Source organism: Lutra lutra, chromosome 8 (assembly GCF_902655055.1).
Source record: "Lutra lutra chromosome 8, mLutLut1.2, whole genome shotgun sequence".
Taxonomy (NCBI): domain Eukaryota; kingdom Metazoa; phylum Chordata; class Mammalia; order Carnivora; family Mustelidae; genus Lutra; species Lutra lutra.
Genome location: NC_062285.1, coordinates 112,942,129 through 112,961,882, shown reverse-complemented (window position 1 = coordinate 112,961,882; position 19,754 = coordinate 112,942,129). Strand labels below are relative to the sequence as shown.

At 37.2% G+C, this 19,754-nt stretch overlaps 2 protein-coding genes across 7 annotated transcripts in view; one reads left to right on the top strand and one right to left on the bottom strand.

Annotated features, from left to right (window-relative positions):
* Positions 1–9,484, bottom strand: part of TMTC3 (transmembrane O-mannosyltransferase targeting cadherins 3) — a 62,698-nt gene extending 53,214 nt beyond the window's left edge. The window contains exon 1 of one of the 3 annotated variants that reach the window (XM_047739453.1): positions 9,191–9,484. The gene's annotated coding sequence lies outside the window, so the exon portion shown is untranslated. Of the gene's footprint in view, positions 1–8,180; positions 8,205–9,190 lie in introns of those variants that run through there. The other 2 variants (XM_047739452.1, XM_047739454.1) reach the window with 2 other exon arrangements.
* A 203-nt stretch (positions 9,485–9,687) lies between these two features.
* The window catches only part of CEP290 (centrosomal protein 290), a 96,137-nt gene continuing 86,070 nt past the window's right edge, over positions 9,688–19,754 (top strand). The window contains exons 1-8 of one of the 4 annotated variants that reach the window (XM_047739447.1): positions 9,688–9,886; positions 10,454–10,583; positions 10,735–10,812; positions 11,867–11,936; positions 12,197–12,243; positions 15,052–15,195; positions 19,058–19,111; positions 19,704–19,724. In XM_047739447.1, coding sequence (XP_047595403.1) covers positions 10,482–10,583; positions 10,735–10,812; positions 11,867–11,936; positions 12,197–12,243; positions 15,052–15,195; positions 19,058–19,111; positions 19,704–19,724 — 516 coding nt within the window. In that variant the 5' untranslated portion in view covers positions 9,688–9,886; positions 10,454–10,481. The remainder of the gene's footprint in view (positions 9,887–10,453; positions 10,584–10,734; positions 10,813–11,866; positions 11,937–12,196; positions 12,244–15,051; positions 15,196–19,057; positions 19,112–19,703; positions 19,725–19,754) is intronic. The other 3 variants (XM_047739448.1, XM_047739450.1, XM_047739449.1) reach the window with 3 other exon arrangements.

Sequence of the window (19,754 nt, the reverse complement as noted above, 5' to 3'; positions counted from 1 at the left end):
ATGCAGTTCACTCAGTAACTGAAACACTCAATTCCAACATAATAATCAAAACTCTCAACTTGATTTAACTTTGGGGATTGTCCTCTGCTCCAAGTTCTGGATCACTGCAAATAAGAAGCCTCTTATCATGGAATGGGGTTCTACTCTTCCTTCTTTAGATATGAGAGTACCTTACATTCTTGTTAAACATAGTTTTTTTTTTTTTTTAAGATTTTATTTATTTATTTGAGAGAGAGACAGTGAGAGAGAGCATGAGCGAGGAGAAGGTCAGAGGGAGAAGCAGACTCCCCATGGAGCTGGGAGCCCGATGTGGGACTCGATCCCCGGACCCCGGGATCATGACCTGAGCCGAAGGCAGTCATCCAACCAACTGAGCCACCCAGGCGTCCCAAACATAGTTTTTGAACACTACAGCATTAGAGCAAAATGGTGAAAGGAAAACAAAAATGCTTACTGACATGTATGGGACAAAACCCCATACTACTGGGAATCATCACCTCAAGTTCCTTTTATTTCTATTTCAACTTCCTTCATTAGAAGGAAGACCCTTAGTCCCTCCTTGGAAACGTGATATCCAGTTTTTATTCACTGAGATCTATTTATAATCATGACCCCTACTTCCATCCTCTACTCCCACAGGTGGCTTTGGGGGCAGAACCTCAGATGATTCCACAACTGAGCTCACAAGCATGCACTAGAACTAGCTCACTCCCTTTGTTTCATCATTAAACTCCCTTGGATTATCTTTAAAATTCTACAAACTTGGTATCGGTGAGGGGTTTAAGAAGCATCATGTGGGTTTACCAGTGAAATGCTATTGATCAAGTAAATGGCATTGTAAAATGCTTACTATTCATGATGAGTACTGTTATGGTTAGCTTTATATGTCAACTTGGCTAGGCGAGAGTAGTATCAAATGCTAATCAAGATGTTGGTATGAAAGTATTTTGTAGATGTGGTTAACGTTTACAATCCAATGACTTTAAATAAAGATTATATTCCATAATGTGGATGGCCCTCATTTAATCAGTTGAATTACCTTCAGAGCAAAACTGAAGTTTCCCTAAAAAGAATTTCTACCTCAAGACTGCAGCATCAGATCCTGCTGGAGAGTTTCCACTTTTCCAGCCTACTCTACATCTACAAACTCTACATCTACAAATTCTGAATTTACCAGCCCCATAATTTTTTAAGTCCATTCCTTGATATAAATATCTTTATTTGATACATATACACAAGTATATGTAGGTATATATATACACATATAAATATATAACTATACATATATATTACTGTTGCTGGTTGTGCCTGGGGTCCCTATTGCTTATAGTTATCCTGCTTGATTAAAGCAGGAAATCTAAAGTGTAGGGGGTTTCCACTAAAAAGGAGAATTACAGGCCAATATCTCTGATGAACATGGATGCAAAAATTCTCAACAAGATACCAGCAAACTGAACTCAACAGTACGTTAAAAGAATTATTCACAATTGCATGGGATTTATTCCTGAGCTGCAGGAATGGTTCAATATTTACAAATCAATAGAGGTGATACACCAAATTAACAAAAGAAAGGATAAAAAAAGGGGGATAAAAACCATATGATCCTGTCAATAGATGCAGAAAAGCATCTGACAAAAATACAACATCCATTCTTGATTAAAAACCCTCAACAAAGTACAGTTAAAGGAAACATACCTCAACATCATAAAGGTCATATACGAAAGACCCACAGCTAACATCATCCCCAGTGGGGAAAAACTGAGAGCTTTTACTCTAAGGTTAGGAACAAGATGGGGATGTCCACTCTTACCACTGTTATTTAACATAGTACTGGAAGTTCTAGCCTCAGCAATCAGACAACAAAAAGAAATAAAAGGCATCCAAATTGGCAAGGAAGAAGTCAAACTCTCACTATCACAGACAACATGATACTTCATGTAGAAAACTCAAAGACTACACCAAAAGATTTCAAGAACAAATACACACAGTCGCAAGATATAAAGTCAACATACAGAAATCTGTTGTATTTCTATACACCAATACTAAAGCAGCAGAAAAAGAAACGAAGGAATCTATCACATTTGCAATTGCACCAAAAACCATAAGATAGCTAGGAATAAACGTAACCAGAGAGGTAAAAGATCTGTACTCTAAAAAACTATAGGACACTGATGAAAGAAATTGAAGAGGACACAAAGAAATGGAAAAGCATTCCATGATCACAGATTGGAAAAACACTGTTAAAATATCTATACTACCAAAAGCAATCTGTACATTTAATGAAAACCCTATCAAAAAAACCACCAGCTTTTTCACTGAGTTAGAACAATCCGAAAATTTGTATGGAACCACAAAAGACCCCAAATAGCCAAAACAACCTTGTAAAAGAAAAGCAAAGCTGGAGGGAACACCATTCCAAACTTCCGTCTATATTACAAAGCTATAATCATCAATCAGTATGGTACTGGCACAAAAAAAGACACATAGATCAACGGAACAGATAAGAGAAACTTAAAATGGGCTCATAACTCTATGGTCAACTAATCTTCAATGAAGCAGGAAAGAATATCCAATGGAAAAAAGATTGTTTCTTCAACAAATGGTGTTGGGAAGATGGGACAGCAACATGCATAAGAACGAAACTGGACCACTTTCTTACCCATATACAAAAATAAATTCAAAAATGGATGAAAGACCTAAATGTGAGACAGGAAGCCATCAAAATCCTAGAGGAGAACAACAGCAGCAACCTCCTTGACCTCAGCTGTAGCAACATACTACATACATCTTTGGAGGCAAGGGGAACAAAAGCAAAAATGAACCATTGGACTTCATCAAGGTAAAAGCTTCTGCACAGCCAAAGAAACAATCAACAAAACTAAAAGCCTATGGAATGGCATGAGATATTTGCAAATGACATAACCAATAAAGGATTAGTATCCAAAATCCATAAAGAACTTATCAAAATCAACACCCCAAAAACAAGTAATCCAATTAAAAAATGGGCAGAAGACATGAATAGACATTTTATAAAGATGACATCCAGATGGCCAACAGACACGTGAAAAGATGTTCAACATCACTCATCAAGGAAGCACAAATCAAAACCATGAGACACAACCTCACACTTCTCAGAATGGCTAAAATTAACAATACAGGAAACAAGAGATGTTGGCAAGGATATGGAGAAAGGGGATCTTTCTTACACTGTTTGTGGGAATGCAAATTGGTGCAGCCACTCTGGAAAACTGTATGGGGGTTCCTCAAAAAGTTAAAAATAGAACTACCCTATGATCCAGCAATTGCACTACTAGATATTTACCCAAAGGGTACAAAAATACAGATTTGATGGTGTGCATGCATCCTGATGTTCACAGCAGCATTATCGACAAGAGCCAAACTATGGAAAGAACCCAAGTGTCCATCAATTGATGAATGGATAAAGAAGATGTGGTGTGTGTGTGTGTGTGTGTGTATATATATATATATATATATATAAAAATACACAAAATGGAATAATACTCAGTCATCAAAAAGAATGAAATCTTGCCATTTGCAACCATGTGTATGGAGGTGAAGTGTATTATATGAAGTAAAATAAGTCAGTCAAAGATAGACAAATACTGCATGATCTCACTCATACACAGAACTTAAGAAACAAAACAAATGAACATATGAGAAGGGGGAAAAAAGAAAGAGAGAGGGACAAACCATAAGAGAATCTTAGAACTGAGGGGTGATGGAGGGAGGTGGGTGGGGCATAGACTAGATGGGTCGTGGGTATTAAAGAAGGCTCCTGATACGATGAACACTGGGTATTGTATGTAAATGAATCACTGAATTCTACTCCTGAAACCAACATTGCACTGTATGTTAACTAATTAGAATTTAAATAAAAATTGCTGAAGTGTAGAGGTCTTAGGTTGGAAAGCTAGTTTCTGCTATGTATGGTCATATCCTCTAGTAGGTTAACCTAAACTTCCTTAAATGGTGATCTCAGGAGAGAAGGGGGGACAAGTCCCAGTGCACAAACTCTTTTCACATCTTTACTTAAGGCATATAAATATATACGTGTGTGTGTGTGTGTGTGTGTGTGTGTGTGTGTGTATCTCCCCTCCCCCCCCATCAAGCAAGGTTAAACCACAGTCACTGAAGGAGAGGTTATACAAGGGCTAAGATCATAGAATTTTTGAAGAATCTCCAAGGGAGCATATTATGAGAGAAAGGGAATGAGAGCTAGTAGTTCTCATGGATGTCATGAGCTCAGCTATGGAGTCATTTTAGGTTCTGCCCAAAAGAACTATTTGTAAGGGTAGAAGTTAAGGGAAACAGAAAGGTTTACATAAAGGAATATATAGAAGGAGGCATGATTCACTGGGGGCCACTACTATAACAACGTACCACATCAGTATTAAATGTTAGCTGTGGGAATGGTACAGAGTAGATGTTGGTGTACTCCTAAAATTCATGTTAAATCCTAATGTTCAATGTGGTATTTGAAGGTGGGGCTTTTGAAAGGTGATTAGGTCATGAGGATGGGTCTTCACCAATGAGATTAGTGCCCTTACCAAAGAGGCGTGAGAGAGATCTTTTGTCCCTTCTGCCCTGTGAGGAAATAGTAAAAACACTATCCACTAACCAGGAAGTGGGCCCTCATGAGACACTGAAAATGCTCATGCCTTGATCTTAGTACTTTCTAGTCTCCAAAACTGTGAGAAATAAATTCCTGCTTTTATAAACCACCTAATATAAGGTATTCTGTTAGAGCGATATGAACACTGCCATGTGAAGAAACAGTAAAGACACTACCCATGAACCAGGAAGTGGGTCCTCATCAGACACTGAAAATGCTCATGCCTTGATCTTGGTACTTCCTAGTCTCCAGAACTGTGAGAAATAAATTCCTGTTTTTATAAACCACCTAGCACAGAGTATTCTGTTAAAGCAATATGAATAGACTAAGGCAAATTCCAGGACTTCTTCTAGCCACATAAACATATTCAACACAGGCTCACAGTCTGAGTGAATGTGACTGATTTGCGTTTACTTACAACAATGGCATGTCACTACATACACACAAACAACCTAAATGCAATGGAAGACCACTTAAGAGCTACAACATAGAGATACAAAACTTAATATACTTCCTTCAGCAAAATTGTACCATGAACCCCTTTTCCTAAAAATCCAACAGTATAAGTGTGGAAAAAATAAACCTATAGGAAACTTTTGTATGAATCTGGGACTATTTAGCCTGGAAAGTAAAGTTCTCTCCATAAAATAATTTCATGATGTTATCTTCTTCAGTAAAAATAATCTATATTTCATGACTTTTTTATTTTTTTAATTTTTTTAAAGATTTTATTTAGTTATTTATTTGACAGACAGAGATCACAAGTAGGCAGAGAGGCAGGCAGAGAGAGAGAGAGAGGAGAGGAAGCAGGCTCCCCGCCGAGCAGAGAGCCCGATGTGGGGCTCGATCCCAGCACCCTGGGATCATGACCTGAGCCGAAGGCAGAGGCTTTAACCCACTGAGCCACCCAGGCGCCCCTTCATGACTTTCTTAAAGCACATAAAGCTTGTGAAGTCTGCATTCACACTCGTTCCTCCTAATCTTTCCAGTCTCCTGTCAAAAGACAAGTATCTGCTTGTTGCACACTGAATCCTCTCCAGGAGAACAAACAAAACAAAACATTTATTGCACACAGTGGATACTAAATTTCTCATGGTCATATTTTATTACAGATGCTGGAAAAATAAGTTACCATTCATTTTCTCTATAAGTCAGCTAAAAAGGGAATGGAAGTAACATTTAAATAAAATAAGTTGCCTGATATAGGGAATAAAGGTAGTAATTATAAAAGGGAAGCCTTTCTTGTGAGATGATTTTGGTCAGATAAAACTGCTCATAAAACCAGGAAGAAGAAAGAAGGCAGGTCCAGGCAAGTGTTCCTTTAATAAGCCCACTTATAAAATTATCACATAAATCTCTTCTCTTGGTGAAAACTGACTGATGCAGAAAATCTGACGAAAAGTAACAGTGAGTTTTAGCAACTTTCCTCAAAATTACATAGTGAGTGAACTAGAACTTGGATTAAATTTCTTGATTCACAGTTAGGTACAAACTTACCACAATGTACTAGGACCTAGACCACCGCAAACTTGTGTCCCCACATATAGCTGTTGGGGCAGGTCACAAAAAGACTGCCAGTTGATCTATAAACTGGACCCAGGTGATCTGAGTCTCCTTATCCCCTCCCCTTGGAATGTGGTTCTGTTTGCTTTTCCTGCTCCCCAAGGCTGCTGCAACCACATAGCCTTGAGCTAATGATATGGTGTTGAGAACACTTGCATGATACACTTGACTAAACCCAGTTAAGGCCTCTTTCTACATAAACTTTTAAGATTTGTGTGGTGGGTGCAGGATCCATTATTATTCTGGCTATCAAAGACAAGCCTCCTAGGCAAGACCCCTTTGCTTAGTGAAACTGCCACGTACCAAGCTGGAGTGGCCTTCCCATTTCTTTGGTCTCTCTGCCCTCCACATTCAGTAGCCAGTTTCCGATTTTATCTGGGAAGCTCCCAAGGAGGTTATGAACCAACACTAGCACAGTGTAAAAGCTCAAAAATACTGTTAGAATAAGTAAAAGACTGAAATTTAAGTCAGGACTGTAATTGAGATCTGGGTTACAATTGAGATTCATTAATTATTAGGAAATAACTTAGCTTCTCTGAATCTATTTCCACTTCTGAAAAAATGAAAATAAAATTCATCATTATACCAGGTACCTTGAGTTGCTGGGAATATAAATATGAACAACAGGGTGAGGGGAAGTAAGGGCAGTAAAGACCAATACAGATAAAACAAAACTAGTAAATGAATATATAGGATAGTTATAACAAAGGAAAACCAAGAAAAACAAGGTGCTGCAGTAAAAACAGATTCTTATGACAAAAATAAACATGAAGTTTTTAGCATATGACTCATGTGATAAGAGAAATGAGATCTCATGTCTTCCTTCCCTTGCTAAATTATGAATTAAAAACAAAACATGAAAAATACATAATTCAAATTCCTAAGTAAACAAAATTTCATCATTAGAATATGACCTTTACCATGGAGAGCAAGGCTGAAGAACAAGCACTTCACAGATATTGGTTCTTAGCATGCCTGAAGAGGCAGTATGGCATTAAACAGAATGTCCTCCAGCCTGAAAAATCCATTTTCAATCACACCATTTAAGTTTTAGCACAGTACTTAACCTCTCCAAGCCTCAGTTTTACAACTTGGTTGGAAAATAAGGATGATATAGGCACCCACTTCACTGGATTGTTATGAAGATTAAGTGATAGAGTGACAAAGTTATAGTAATCATAAGAGAATGGCATTTGCATAAAACACACAGGTTAATAGAACAAAACAGACCAATACCAAGAATATACAATGAAGAAAGGAGAGTCTGATAAATGGTGCTAGAAAAACTGGAGAGCCACATGCTCGCTGAGAATGACTTTCTGGATTTGGAACCAAAAGCAAAGGCAAAAAGCAAACAAAAACAAGTGGTAGTACGTAAACTAAAAAGCTTCTGCAAAACAAAGGAAACTATCATCCAATGAAAAGACAACCTATAGGAGGGAGAAAATACCTGCAAATCATATATCTGATAAGGGGTTAATATCCAAAATATGTAAGGAACTCCTACAACTCAACAGCAAAAAAGGAAATAATTTGCTTTAAAAAGAGAGAGGACCTTTTTCCAAAGACATACAATTGGCCAACAGTTACATGAGAAGGTGCTCAACATCACTAATCAGGGAAATGTGAATCAGAACCATGAGGGATCACCACACACCTGTCAGTTTACTGTCATGGAAAAGACAAGAGGTAACAAGGGTTAGCGAGGCTGGGGAGAAAAGGGAACTCTTGTGTACCGCTGGTGGGAATGGAAACCAATGTAGTCACTATGGAAAACAGTTACAGAAATTACTCAAAATTAAAAACAGAACTATCATATTATCCAGCAATTCTATCTCTGGGTATATATCCGAAGAAAACGAAATCAGGATGTGCATGAGATATCTGCACCCCCGTATCCACTGCATAACTATTTACAGTAGCCAAGACATGGAAATAATTTAAGTGGCCATTGACAAATGAATAAAGAAAATGTGGTACATACAATGGATTATTAAACTATGAAAAGAATGAAATCTTGCCATCTGGGACAACATGGAGGGATCTTGAGAGCATTGTGCTAAGTACCAGACAGAAAAATACAAGTACTATATGTATCTCACATGCAGAATCTAAAAAAACAAAAACAAAACAGAACACCTCCAAAATTCACAGAAACAAAGAAGAGACTGGTCAAAAGGTACAAACTGAAGAGTTTACAAGACAAGTAAGTTCTGGGGATGTAATGTCAGCATGGTTAAAAAAATAATGAACAGTATGTGGCATAAAATCTCAGTAAAGGATACGACAAAATTATCATTCCTACAAATCTGATGAATGTCTTTAAAATGTAGCTCACTAAATCAATACCTTTTATTTTTTGTTTTACCCAAATACTTGGTTTGGGAAGAAACCATATTTTCAGAAGGAAAACTTCTATCAATTGTAGGTAAGAAAAAGTCTTTAAAAAAAAAAATAGGAGGCACTGGTTTAGCAGTTGAAAATGTCATTTAGATTTCAAGTCGACAGCGACTTAACAAAGTTATCTAGTAGTGTATCGAATTCATGAATGTCTAAGCACAGCGGGATGAACAAAACTTGACCGAAAGAACTGTAAACACCTGAGAAACGCTTTCATAGGAGGGCATCCTCAGTAACCAAGGAAGTGACAGCATCTAGGCTCTAGGAGTACTGAGGCCCCTTGTCTCTCCACCCCAGCATTAGGTTGGGCAAATTCTAAACACTCCTTTCTAGAACCTCCACTGTAGACCAGTTCTTCAATCTTCAAGTCCTCCAATCCGCGAAGGCTATGGTGCTACAGGTAAGGCGGGCAGAAGAGAATATGTCCTCTTCCCAATTCTTCACTCAACCCGAAACCATGATCTTGGCCGTGCGGCCCCACTCCACTGTACGGAGTAGATTCTGAGAGCAAAGAGCTAAACTTTCTTTTTCTTCTTACAGAGGGCAGCACGCGTGGAACGTGTGCAAACGCCCAAGAAAAGGGGGTCTTCTCACCTCTTCAGACCTGGACCGATTCCTCCCGCGCCAACAGCACGAGCTTCATTAAGCCGGGACCGCTCCCCTCAACTCCTCCCCCATTGCTGACCCACAGCCCGACCTCACCTGGGAGCGGCTCCACCAGTAGATGGTTTAGAGAAATCCCAGGAAAAGCGGCCCAGCGGGTGACGCCACCAAAGGTACAGTCATGGTCTACCTCATTCAGGTCACCGGCGCAGACGCGCCTCAGCCACTACGCCTCCTGCCTCTGGGTCGTCCCCCCACCACCCCGGTACCGTCGCAGCCTTCCGCATTGCACGCCGGGAACGGCCTACCTCCACTTCTCATAGACTTCAGTTCCCAGCATGCAAAAGACTCCAGACAGAACTGCACTCTGGGATTTGGAGTCCTTATCCCTCACTTTCTCCCCGTCTTTAACAGAGTCCGAGGGACCCTGCAGGAGAATCTAAACGCAAAGCATCACCCAAGGTCGTGAAATGTAGGCTTCCCTCGCATCCGGGGCCTTGTGCCGTCCTTGGCTGGGTGGGGAATGGTGTCGCCTAGCAGCCGCGCCGCTCTGGCATGCACAGGAGCTGTTGGCGGGATCCAGAGTCCGGGCGGAACCGCGGTGGGGAGCGGTCAGGCGTGGCAGCGGGGCTGACCTTGGTCCGTGCGGCAGATCAGGGGCCTCTCCTGGTTGCCAGTCTCGGTTAGGTGGGTGGATCTTGGTGAGCAGGAGCAGCCAGTTTCTTCCCAAGCAGGTTCTTTAAGCCTCAGGGCCCGAATGTAACAGCCTATTTTCCCCAACCCTCAGTCTTTGGGCCGCAATCCGTCCGCCTTCTGCTGTCTTCAGCCCCGGTTTCCCCGGCCTACCTGCTCTCATTTCAGTCGTTTTTTCCCCCCACACCTTTTCTTTTTACTCTTAGTTCCTGCTTCACCGAATCAGGATTCATTTTCAGCCTTCCAAGTACCCCCGCGTTTGGCACCTTTAGATGTTCGCGCGCCTCGGTGGTAAGGGGGCGTGGAGAAGGGGGCTCAGAATCTTAGTTCTGACCTAGATGAGCTGTATGAGAGAATCCGTCATAGTTTATTCAACCGGTTCAGTATTTGTTGTTTTGTGCCAGCTGCTATAATTTTGATCAAGGCTATTTTGCCCCCTTACCTGTTACACAAAGAGCCGTAACTCTTTGCTAACACCATAGAGAGTTATAATGATGTAATCTATAAAAATAGTAACGCTGTTTACCTTGAAAATGCTAATACCCACCTGTTTTGTTACAGAAGATAAAGCACAGTGAAAGGTTTCAAGATGCCACCTAATATAAACTGGAAAGAAATAATAAAAGTTGACCCAGATGACCTGCCTCGTCAAGAAGAATTGGCAGATAATTTATTGATTTCCTTATCCAAGGTGCTTAATTGATAAACAATACGCACACATATATATACACACAACTATTATTGATCTAAGTTGTTCCTGAAGTCAATGAATGTTACAAATGGAAGAGTTTTTATATTTTGCCCAAGGATTATAAAACATAGTTGCTCTTCTTTTTACATAGGTGGAAATAAGTGAGCTAAAAACTGAAAGTCAAGAAAATGTGATACACCTTTTCAGAATTACTCAATCACTAATGAAGGTTTGTATACAGTAGGTTTTAATAATGGTTTTGACTATTGGAGGACGTTTAAGGAACTGTTCTTAAATAGGTTAATCTTTATGAAAATACTTTGTAATATCAAAATCACTCAAAAATGAGATCTCTTCAAGTGTGGATTGAAAATTTTAGTGTGCAAAACATTGCTGGTTTCTGCTCTGAAGTTCTTAAAAGAATGTTTAAGAGAAACAGAATGGGTATTTTAAAAAATTACCTAGCGAGGTCTTTTGTAATTATGTTAACATAATCCTGAAGTCAGAATGAAAAATGTGAACAAGTTGTATAGGGATTTATTGGGAGGGGAAAAGGTTTAGGTGAGAGAAGGGGCAAAGACTGATGAGTAATTTTAGGTAAATGAAAGTCAGTGGTAAATTTTAGAAAGCTTCTAAAGCTGGAAATCGCCTTAAATAAAACTTGGAGTAGAAAATATGCTTATTCATTACAGTTGAGGACAGGTGCAGAAAATTGTTAATAGATTATAGAGGAAACAAATGTTGGGTATAGCTTGCAGGGGGCTGTCAAGGGTATTACAGGTGTATTTTATGCTATGAGCAATGAGGATCCTTTAGAGGTTTTTGAGCCGCAATTGGTAAATACAAAAGTATGGCTAAACTAGGGTAAACTATGGCTCAACAAGGCTAAAGTAGATACGTTAATAAAACAAACTGAAAGAAATTGAAGCTATTTAGAGATAACATTGTGAAGAAGGTTAGATATAAGATTATGGACTAAAATAAAGACAAATGTAATAGAAAAAAATAGTAGAAAACAATACAAAGGGGAAAGTTACACTACTGGATATAAAACAGAAGGAAAAAGAGGAATCAAAGATATTTCAAGCTGTTAGCAATCTAGGAATTATATCTTTAAGTAAGAACATCATCTATTCATTCAACAAATATTTACTGAAAGTCTCCATGTCCCAGGGATTGAATGCACTAAATACTGGGAAAGCAAATGAAAAAAAAAAAAAAAAATCCTCATTTTCAATGCTTATGTAAAGGCATATTGAAATAACCTTTCTTTTTATGTTTAGATGAAAGCTCAAGAAGTAGAGCTAGCTTTGGAAGAAGTTGAAAAAGCTGGAGAAGAACAAGCAAAATTTGGTAAATGCCCTAGAAAACTTTATCATGCTGTTAAATAGGAGATTCTGTTTAGTATACGCCATAATATTTATATACTCACTTTATTTTGAAAGACATTTCTAGAACTCTTGTTTCATGGATGAGGTATAAAAGTTATTTTTTCTTATGTTACCTTATTATAATCATGATTGAATCTTTAAGAATAATAATTTCATTACTTTGAAGTTTATTTAAAAATTTGTTTTGAGATAAATCTAACTGAAACTTTTTTTTTTAAATAGAAAATCAATTAAAAACTAAAGTAATGAAACTGGAAAATGAACTGGAGGTATGTCCTTTTGTATTACGAGGGGGCACTTGTTAATTTTATCATGTTGAATTACTGTTTTCAAAATTTTTTATTATTGCTTGGAAAAATCACAAGAATGACACTGTGTTCCTAATTAGTTGTTTGTTCAACATGTATTTTACATGTTATATGAATTCTTAGGATTGAGCATCCAATTGTGAACAAAATAAAAACATTCTGGTGGGGTACCTCGGTGGCTCAGCTGCCTTTGGCTCTGGGACCGAGCCCCACATCAGGCTCACTGCTCAGCCGGGAGCCTACTTCTTCCTCCCCTTCTGCATGCTGCTCCCCCTGCTGGTGTTCTCTCTGTGTCTCTCTGTCAAATAAATAAATATAAAAAATAAATCTAAATATTAAAAAAAGTAAATCTAAAAAAACAAAAGAACATTCAGTAACCTGAAGCTTAGAGTCTAGAGAGGTATACAGAAGATTACTAGTAACTGAGCTGAAGTGGAGGCACATGGGAATTTGAGGAATAGTGATGGAAGGATATGGTAGAAGAAATAGCTTTTGAGAAAGATAAGAGCCAAAATGTGAATTTATTGCTAGGGAACTGAATACATTGACATTCCTGAGAATGTGGGAAGGAATGTGGTACAAATGAATTAGCCTTTAAGAGGAGAAAAGACCTTCTTCCTTTGTAGTAGGAAATATGGATGTGTACAGAAGCTTTTATGTAGAACCTGGAAGTTGAAAGGTTAGAGGGAAGGCCCATTTGCCAAAAATAAGAGTGGAAGATGTGTAGTCAAAGTTGAAGGAAGTTTAACAAAGCTTAAGCTTGAAATATAGTGGGGAATGAGCTGGAGATTAAGGGATCTAGACTCAGACAATTTGAATAAATCCTGATTCTTTTACTTACTAACTCAATGAACTAGGATGAGTTATTTTTTATTCTGTACTATATATCTGTCTTCTAGAAAAATATCAACCATTCTAAGTATACACTTACTAAATGAATTATGAAGTTGGATTGATTCTGTTAGTGTTTATCCAGGCAGCTACTGTAGAATAGAAGAACAGGGCAGTGGGAGATATTGGTAAGAAAGTGGTTGAAGTGATAAGTGATTATTATGAAATCTCAGCTAAATGGGTAAATCAAGATTCGAATGATAGGAGAGGTTAGAGAGGAGTCAAGGGATCAGAGAGTCCTATGAGGTCAGAGGGCAGGTATACGAAGGAATCATGAGAAATCATTTCTTCTGGGACAAGTTTCTGGTGTGGGCATGAGAGTGGGAGGTTATAGTGAATTCAAGAAGCATGTAAAAAGAGAGAGACTAGAATGAAAGTTCTATGGATGTGGAAACTGCTTAGGGGGCTTTTGGTGGAACACTATGAGCCATGTGCCAAGAATTCTCAGTTGAGAGGGAGCAATTGGGAAGTTAGTAGTTTGCTGTTACCATGAGTAGGTAGGGATTGGATAGCTGGATGTCATGTGGAATTCATAGCAGCTGGAATTTTCACAAGATGGTAGAGGAATGATAGCCTGGAAGTTGCAGATTGAGGTAAATCAACATCTTCTCTTGCCCATGAGTTCTTGGGATGTGAAAGAATGAGTATCTCCCAATTAAAAGCGTTCCAAAGGATTTAGTAAACTAAGGAAACCAAATTGCAGCTGAGGAGGGGAGATGGAGACCATGATTCAGTAACAGAGCTAAGAGTGTAAAATATTAATTTATCTTGAAAGATTTTTAAGAGCACAAAGGAAAGTTTTCTGAAGGAGGAAAAGAGTAAGAAAAATCTACTTAATATGTAGAAGTAACAACTGTATGGTAAAGACATGAATATGAGACAAAATAAAGACTTATTTTGGACCATGACCCCAAATAACAGGAATATGAAGCAAAATGGATTTAATCTGCCACAAGATTTTTTTTTTTTTTTTTAATTAAAATCTACCCTCAACGTGAGACTCAAACTCATAACCCTGAGATCAAGAGTTGACTGCTCGTACCTATTGAACCCGCCAGGTACCCCAGTTTGGCACAAGATTTTCAGTAATCACCTGTGGTTATTTACACTTAAATTCATTACAAAAAAATAAAAATTCAGTTCTCTAGTTGCAGTAGCCACACTTCAAGTGCTCAAAACCACTTGTAGATAGTGGCTACGGTATTCAGGCATACAGGAACATTTCCATTATCCTAGAAAGTCCTGTTGGACAGCACTGATTTAAATAGAGTATGAGGAAAAGGGCAGGTAAAGAGCACCAGAAGTCAGGTTCCCTGGGTGGCTCAGTCAGTTGAATGTCCGACTCTTGGTTTTGGCTCAGGTCATAATCTCGTGGCTGTGGGGTCAAGCCCTGTGTTGGGCTCTGTGCTCAGTTCAGAGTCTGTTTCATGTTCTCTCTCCCTCTCTCTCTCACTCATGCTCTCTTTCAAATAAGTAAGTAAAAATGTTAAAAAAAAAAAAAAGCACCAGAAGTCAATGACTAGGTGGAATCCCTGTTCGTTTGTAGCCTGGTTTCAGAGTTCTGACGCTAAGACAAGGCTTGGTAGTTCATTGCCTGTGTTCTCTGCTTGTGCAGTTTAGTCTGGTGTCTGTGGCTTAGTGGTTATAATTGAGGCTGAGTGATTGACATTCAATTCCTAGATGTGGGTGGCTCAGAAAAAGCTCAAGGGCATGTCAGTCTGCAGACTAAAGCATAAGTAAAAAATTTAAAAAACAGGTTCTTAGGCTAACATGATTTTAAATATCTGGTGCTGATTGTAATACAAATATAAAGTCAATTTGTTGTTGATTCTCTAATTATAACGGGATTGATTTACACTTTTGGTTTATTACTTTAAGATGGCCCAGCAGTCTGCAGGTGGACGTGACACTCGGTTTTTACGTGATGAAATTCGCCAACTTGAAAAACAGTTGGAACAAAAAGATAGAGAATTGGAGGACATGGAAAAGGAATTAGAGAAAGAGAAGAAGGTTAATGAACAAGTAAGGCACACTTTCCTCAATGAATTTTAACTGATTGAGTTACGTAAAAACACCTGATTATACTTTTTATAGTGATAACTATCAATTTATGTTTTACGTGAGAATTGATGTATATTTACCGCTAAGGCTTTATATGACTATTCATGTTGTCATCACATCTTTAAATCAAATTTCTTGTTTTCAGAAGTACCTTGCTTTGTGCAATAAATACTTACATGTTAAAAAATATAGTTTCTTAACAAGTTGTGTTAATGCCAGCATTTTATAAATCAATGTATATTTTAAAGTATGACATTTCATCTTTTATACAAATATAGTTAGTACTTTTTATGTTATTCCTTGTTATGTATAAAATAATTCATGCAGTAGTCACTTACATTTAGTTTGAGGAAAAAAATTTTTTGCAGATGGTTTTGTTAATTCCTGTCAGAAAACAATGTTTCTTATTTTGCCTCACCTGTCAGTAAACTTACACAAATCTGCTGCCCAAGTGTTGTAACTGTCCCATCCCTGATTCCCAGAAGCTTTTTCTACCTTTTTGTCCTCTAGGTCAATGTCTTGTTATATCCTAATAATTTTATTTTGTCCATTGTTCTCTTAGAAATAGGAGGTGGTAAATTTTAAGTAGATGTCAATGATTATAAGGTGTTGTTGCTGTTTTAAAGAATTTAATTATAAATTGATTTGTAAGGAAAAACATACCTTTTCTTGATATTTTTTTTAATATAATTTAGAAGACTCTTGTAAAAGTGATTTATCCATACAATTTTTGTGGTGAAAAAGTGTGGATTGATGGCACCTAAAGGTTAGAAATAAGTTCTTAGAGGATTGTCTGTTTAGTTGACCCAATAAAACATAGCAGACTTACGGATTTCTTAATAATCACTGTGATATACAGTAATAGAATTGCTTGTTAGGGGTTTTCTGAACTGTTGGTTTTCTGAACTGTTCTTCTGTGTAGCCCATACATTAATCAACTTTTTTTCATTCATACCATGTAACCTTAGCTAATCAGAACTACCTTGTCTATTCTTCTTAGACTGCTATCTTTCTTCATAGGTACAAATGCAGAAAACTTGAATATATGGTCCATGTACTATTCCAGTTGCTAGATTCCTTGAGATGGAATATGAGTTGTTGGAAATTTTTTCTTTGCCCTTAACCAGTCATTCACTTTACTGAGAATTTATAGCTTGCCAGAAACTGTTAGGTTCTAGGAATACAGAGGTCAATGATACCCTGCTTTTTTATATTCATTGTCAATAATAAATGTAATACAGAGGATATTCTGGGGAGGGATACCTAAATCAGTCTTGAGGTTCAGGAAGTAATTTATAAACTGAGACCTATAATAGGAGTTAGTCTGGCTAAGGGATGGGGTATACATTCATGGTGGTTAAAGATAGGGCATTCCGGGCTGAAGACAAAGCGTTTGCTAAGATCTGGAGGGAAGAGATGGCATGGTGAGTTCAGGGAACTACAGTAACTCATTTTGGCTGAAATATAGGTAAAAATAGCTGTGTAGAATACTTACTATTTGCCAGATATTTTATATGGACTAATTCATTATTCTTCATTTCATACTTATATGAGATAGGTAACATTTCCCCATGCTACAGATGAGGAAACTGAGACACAGGAGGGATAAGTAATTGTCCATGGTTACAGAAACAATAAGGGATAAAACCAGGATTTGAATCCAAATTTTTTCAATGATTTTATGCTCTAAACCACTGTACTATCCTGCCCTTCTTGTTTAAACATTTGTGATCCTCTGGAGAGGTAAGCACAGTTTGGTTCCGAGGTTTTGGGTCTTTTTCCTAAAAGGAGCCAATGAAAATTTTGAATAAAGAATATCATGATCAGATCTATACTTACAAAGTTTATTCAGCTTTACAGAGAACGGATTGAAGGGGACTAAGAAGAGTAAGGAGACATTTGTGCTAATTCAGGCAGGAGCTGATGATGGGCTAATTAAAGGCATGACTCAAGGGATTAAGAGATATAAATGCTTTAGAGATGTAGGTGTAATTGGATGTGGTGAATGACTGGTTGTCAGAGGAGAGGGAGGAATGGAGAGTTTTCTGCATTGGGCTGCTGGATAAGGAGATAGTGTCATTCACTAAGTAGAGACACAAGAGGAGTTAGAAGGTGTGTGATTATTACTTCAGTTTTCACTTTTGTACATGTTGAGTTTGAGGTCACAGTGGGCGTATTGAAAAAGGATAACTGGATTTGGAATTCATGAAAGACGCTGGGTGGATAATGAAGATTTGTGAATTAAGAGCATAGCTATGAAGCCATAGAAATGACTGTAAGGGAGATATCTGAGAAATGTCTAAAGAAATAGGAAGAAGTACTCCAAGGAACAGCACAAGAAAATACAAAAATCAAGAATGTGATGTTGGAAAAACTAAGGGAAAAGAGCATCAATAGTGCTAAATGCTTCAGTGTTAAGTTCTTCACATTTCTTATCTTGTTAAAATTTTCCAATTCAAAACACATTGGGACTATTTCTTAATTCTCAGGTGACCATGTTGATGATGATAGTAGTAATAGGTAAACTCTTGAGATTTGTATAGCATTTTGCATTTTATTAATAAACTTTCTCTAAACTTCTCATTTTGAAAACTATCAAACCTTCATAAATATTGTAAGATAAGGAATAAATATTCATATGCTCTTCATATAGATGCACCAGTTGTCAATACTTTGCCACATTTACTTTCTCTCTCCATCAGTATCTTTGTACACATATTTCTCTTCTTCTCTTTGCTGAGCCATTTGAGAGTTTACTGCAGATATCATGATACTGCACAATAAATATTTAAGCATGTCTCTCTGAAAAAGAGGAGTATTCCCTAATATAACTGCTATATAACTACCATATGCAGGAAATTTAATATTTATTCAATACCCTTCTATCTAGTCTGTAATTGTATTTTTATTTCTGTTGGCCCAATACTGCCTTTCATAGTCCCTCCGCCCAATATCCAAGGTTCCATCAAGGATCACATACTGCATTTGCTTATTTATTATAGACATTTAACTATATTTTAATTGCAAGCCACTGAGAATTTTACTTTCTCCTTGAATAAGGGAGAAAAGTGAAAGGCCATAAGAAGGATGGGGTTTGGACAATGGATGAAAAAAAAATGTGATGATAGGTATAGTATTTGCCTGTTTTGAGAAACAAAAGAGTCACAAAGAAATCATTTATGTGAGGAGAAGAAAACACTCCATAATTTTTTGTTACTTCATGCACTGAACGTTGTGCTAAGGACTTCATATACATCATACTTAATTTTTACATCAATGTATGAGATGGGAAAATTGGATTTAAGAGATGGTAAATCACTTTTTCATACTCCACCAGAAACTGGTGGACAAAGAATATAAACCTGGGCCAGTTTGATTTCAGATTGCTTCTTTTTAACCATTATGTTGTGCTGCCTTATATTTCTAAGTAATTTAAATGCTCACTAGAGCACAGAGTATTCTAGCTCTGATATAGAAGAACTGCAAAATGTTAAAGGTCTTTGACAGAAAATTACTCATTAGGTTTTGGGGGTGGGGGGACAATGTGTGTGTTGTTTTGTTTCTGTATCCTTTGGTTAGAGTTTTGGTTTTAGTTTTTTGTGTTTTTTTTTATATTTTTTAGACTCAACCTGTATGTTTTCATAATCCTTAGATTTCACAAATTTTGGTTTGTTATTCATGTTTGATCAACATGATCAACTAAATCCTTAGTAGTTAATCATTCTCTACTTCATTGGAGAGAATTTAGAATTTAAATTGATCAGCTGAAAACCTAGTTTTATATTGAATTACTGTTGAACCTTATTTTTTTTTTCTGTTTTAGTTGGCTCTTCGAAATGAGGAAGCAGAAAATGAAAACAGCAAATTAAGAAGAGAGGTTGGTAAAAAAATGTTAGTAGTTGTGGTAGTTCAACAAAGTTACCTATTAAAAAATTTTCATAAATTTATACTCTAACCAGAACTGGAATCTTCTAAGTAACTGGTGCTTTTAAGCTGCCTAATTTTGTGATATGAATTTGTCTCAGGGAAATAGAAAATAAATTGAAAGTTGAGGCCACTAAGTACTACATTCATCTTTTACTTTATGTGGGTAAATTTTGCTTTGTTTCATAAGCCATTCTTTGTTATTTGCTAATTGGCTGAAAAACTGGATTTCTGTCTTCTCTTATTTTACCCAGTATTCTTTTAAATATTTTGTTTCTCATGAAATCTTATAAGTTCTTTATTATTTGGTTCTTCTGAGCCAAATAATGTTTGTACATTGCTTATCCTTATAGAAGCTCTTATCTTTTTAACATAACCAAAATAGTCTTTGTTTTGGTTGATAATTAATATTCTTGCTTTCATTGATTATCCAAAATAGTATCACCTTCTAAAATTTCTCTTTTTTATTTTAATTTCTAATTCTTAATTTTAATTATGGATTGCCTTCTCATTTCTAATTATCTTTTTCCTGTTCTTTTCTGGAGAACAAACGTCTAAAGAAAAAGGTGAGACTTTAGGGGTGGAGAGACCTTGGG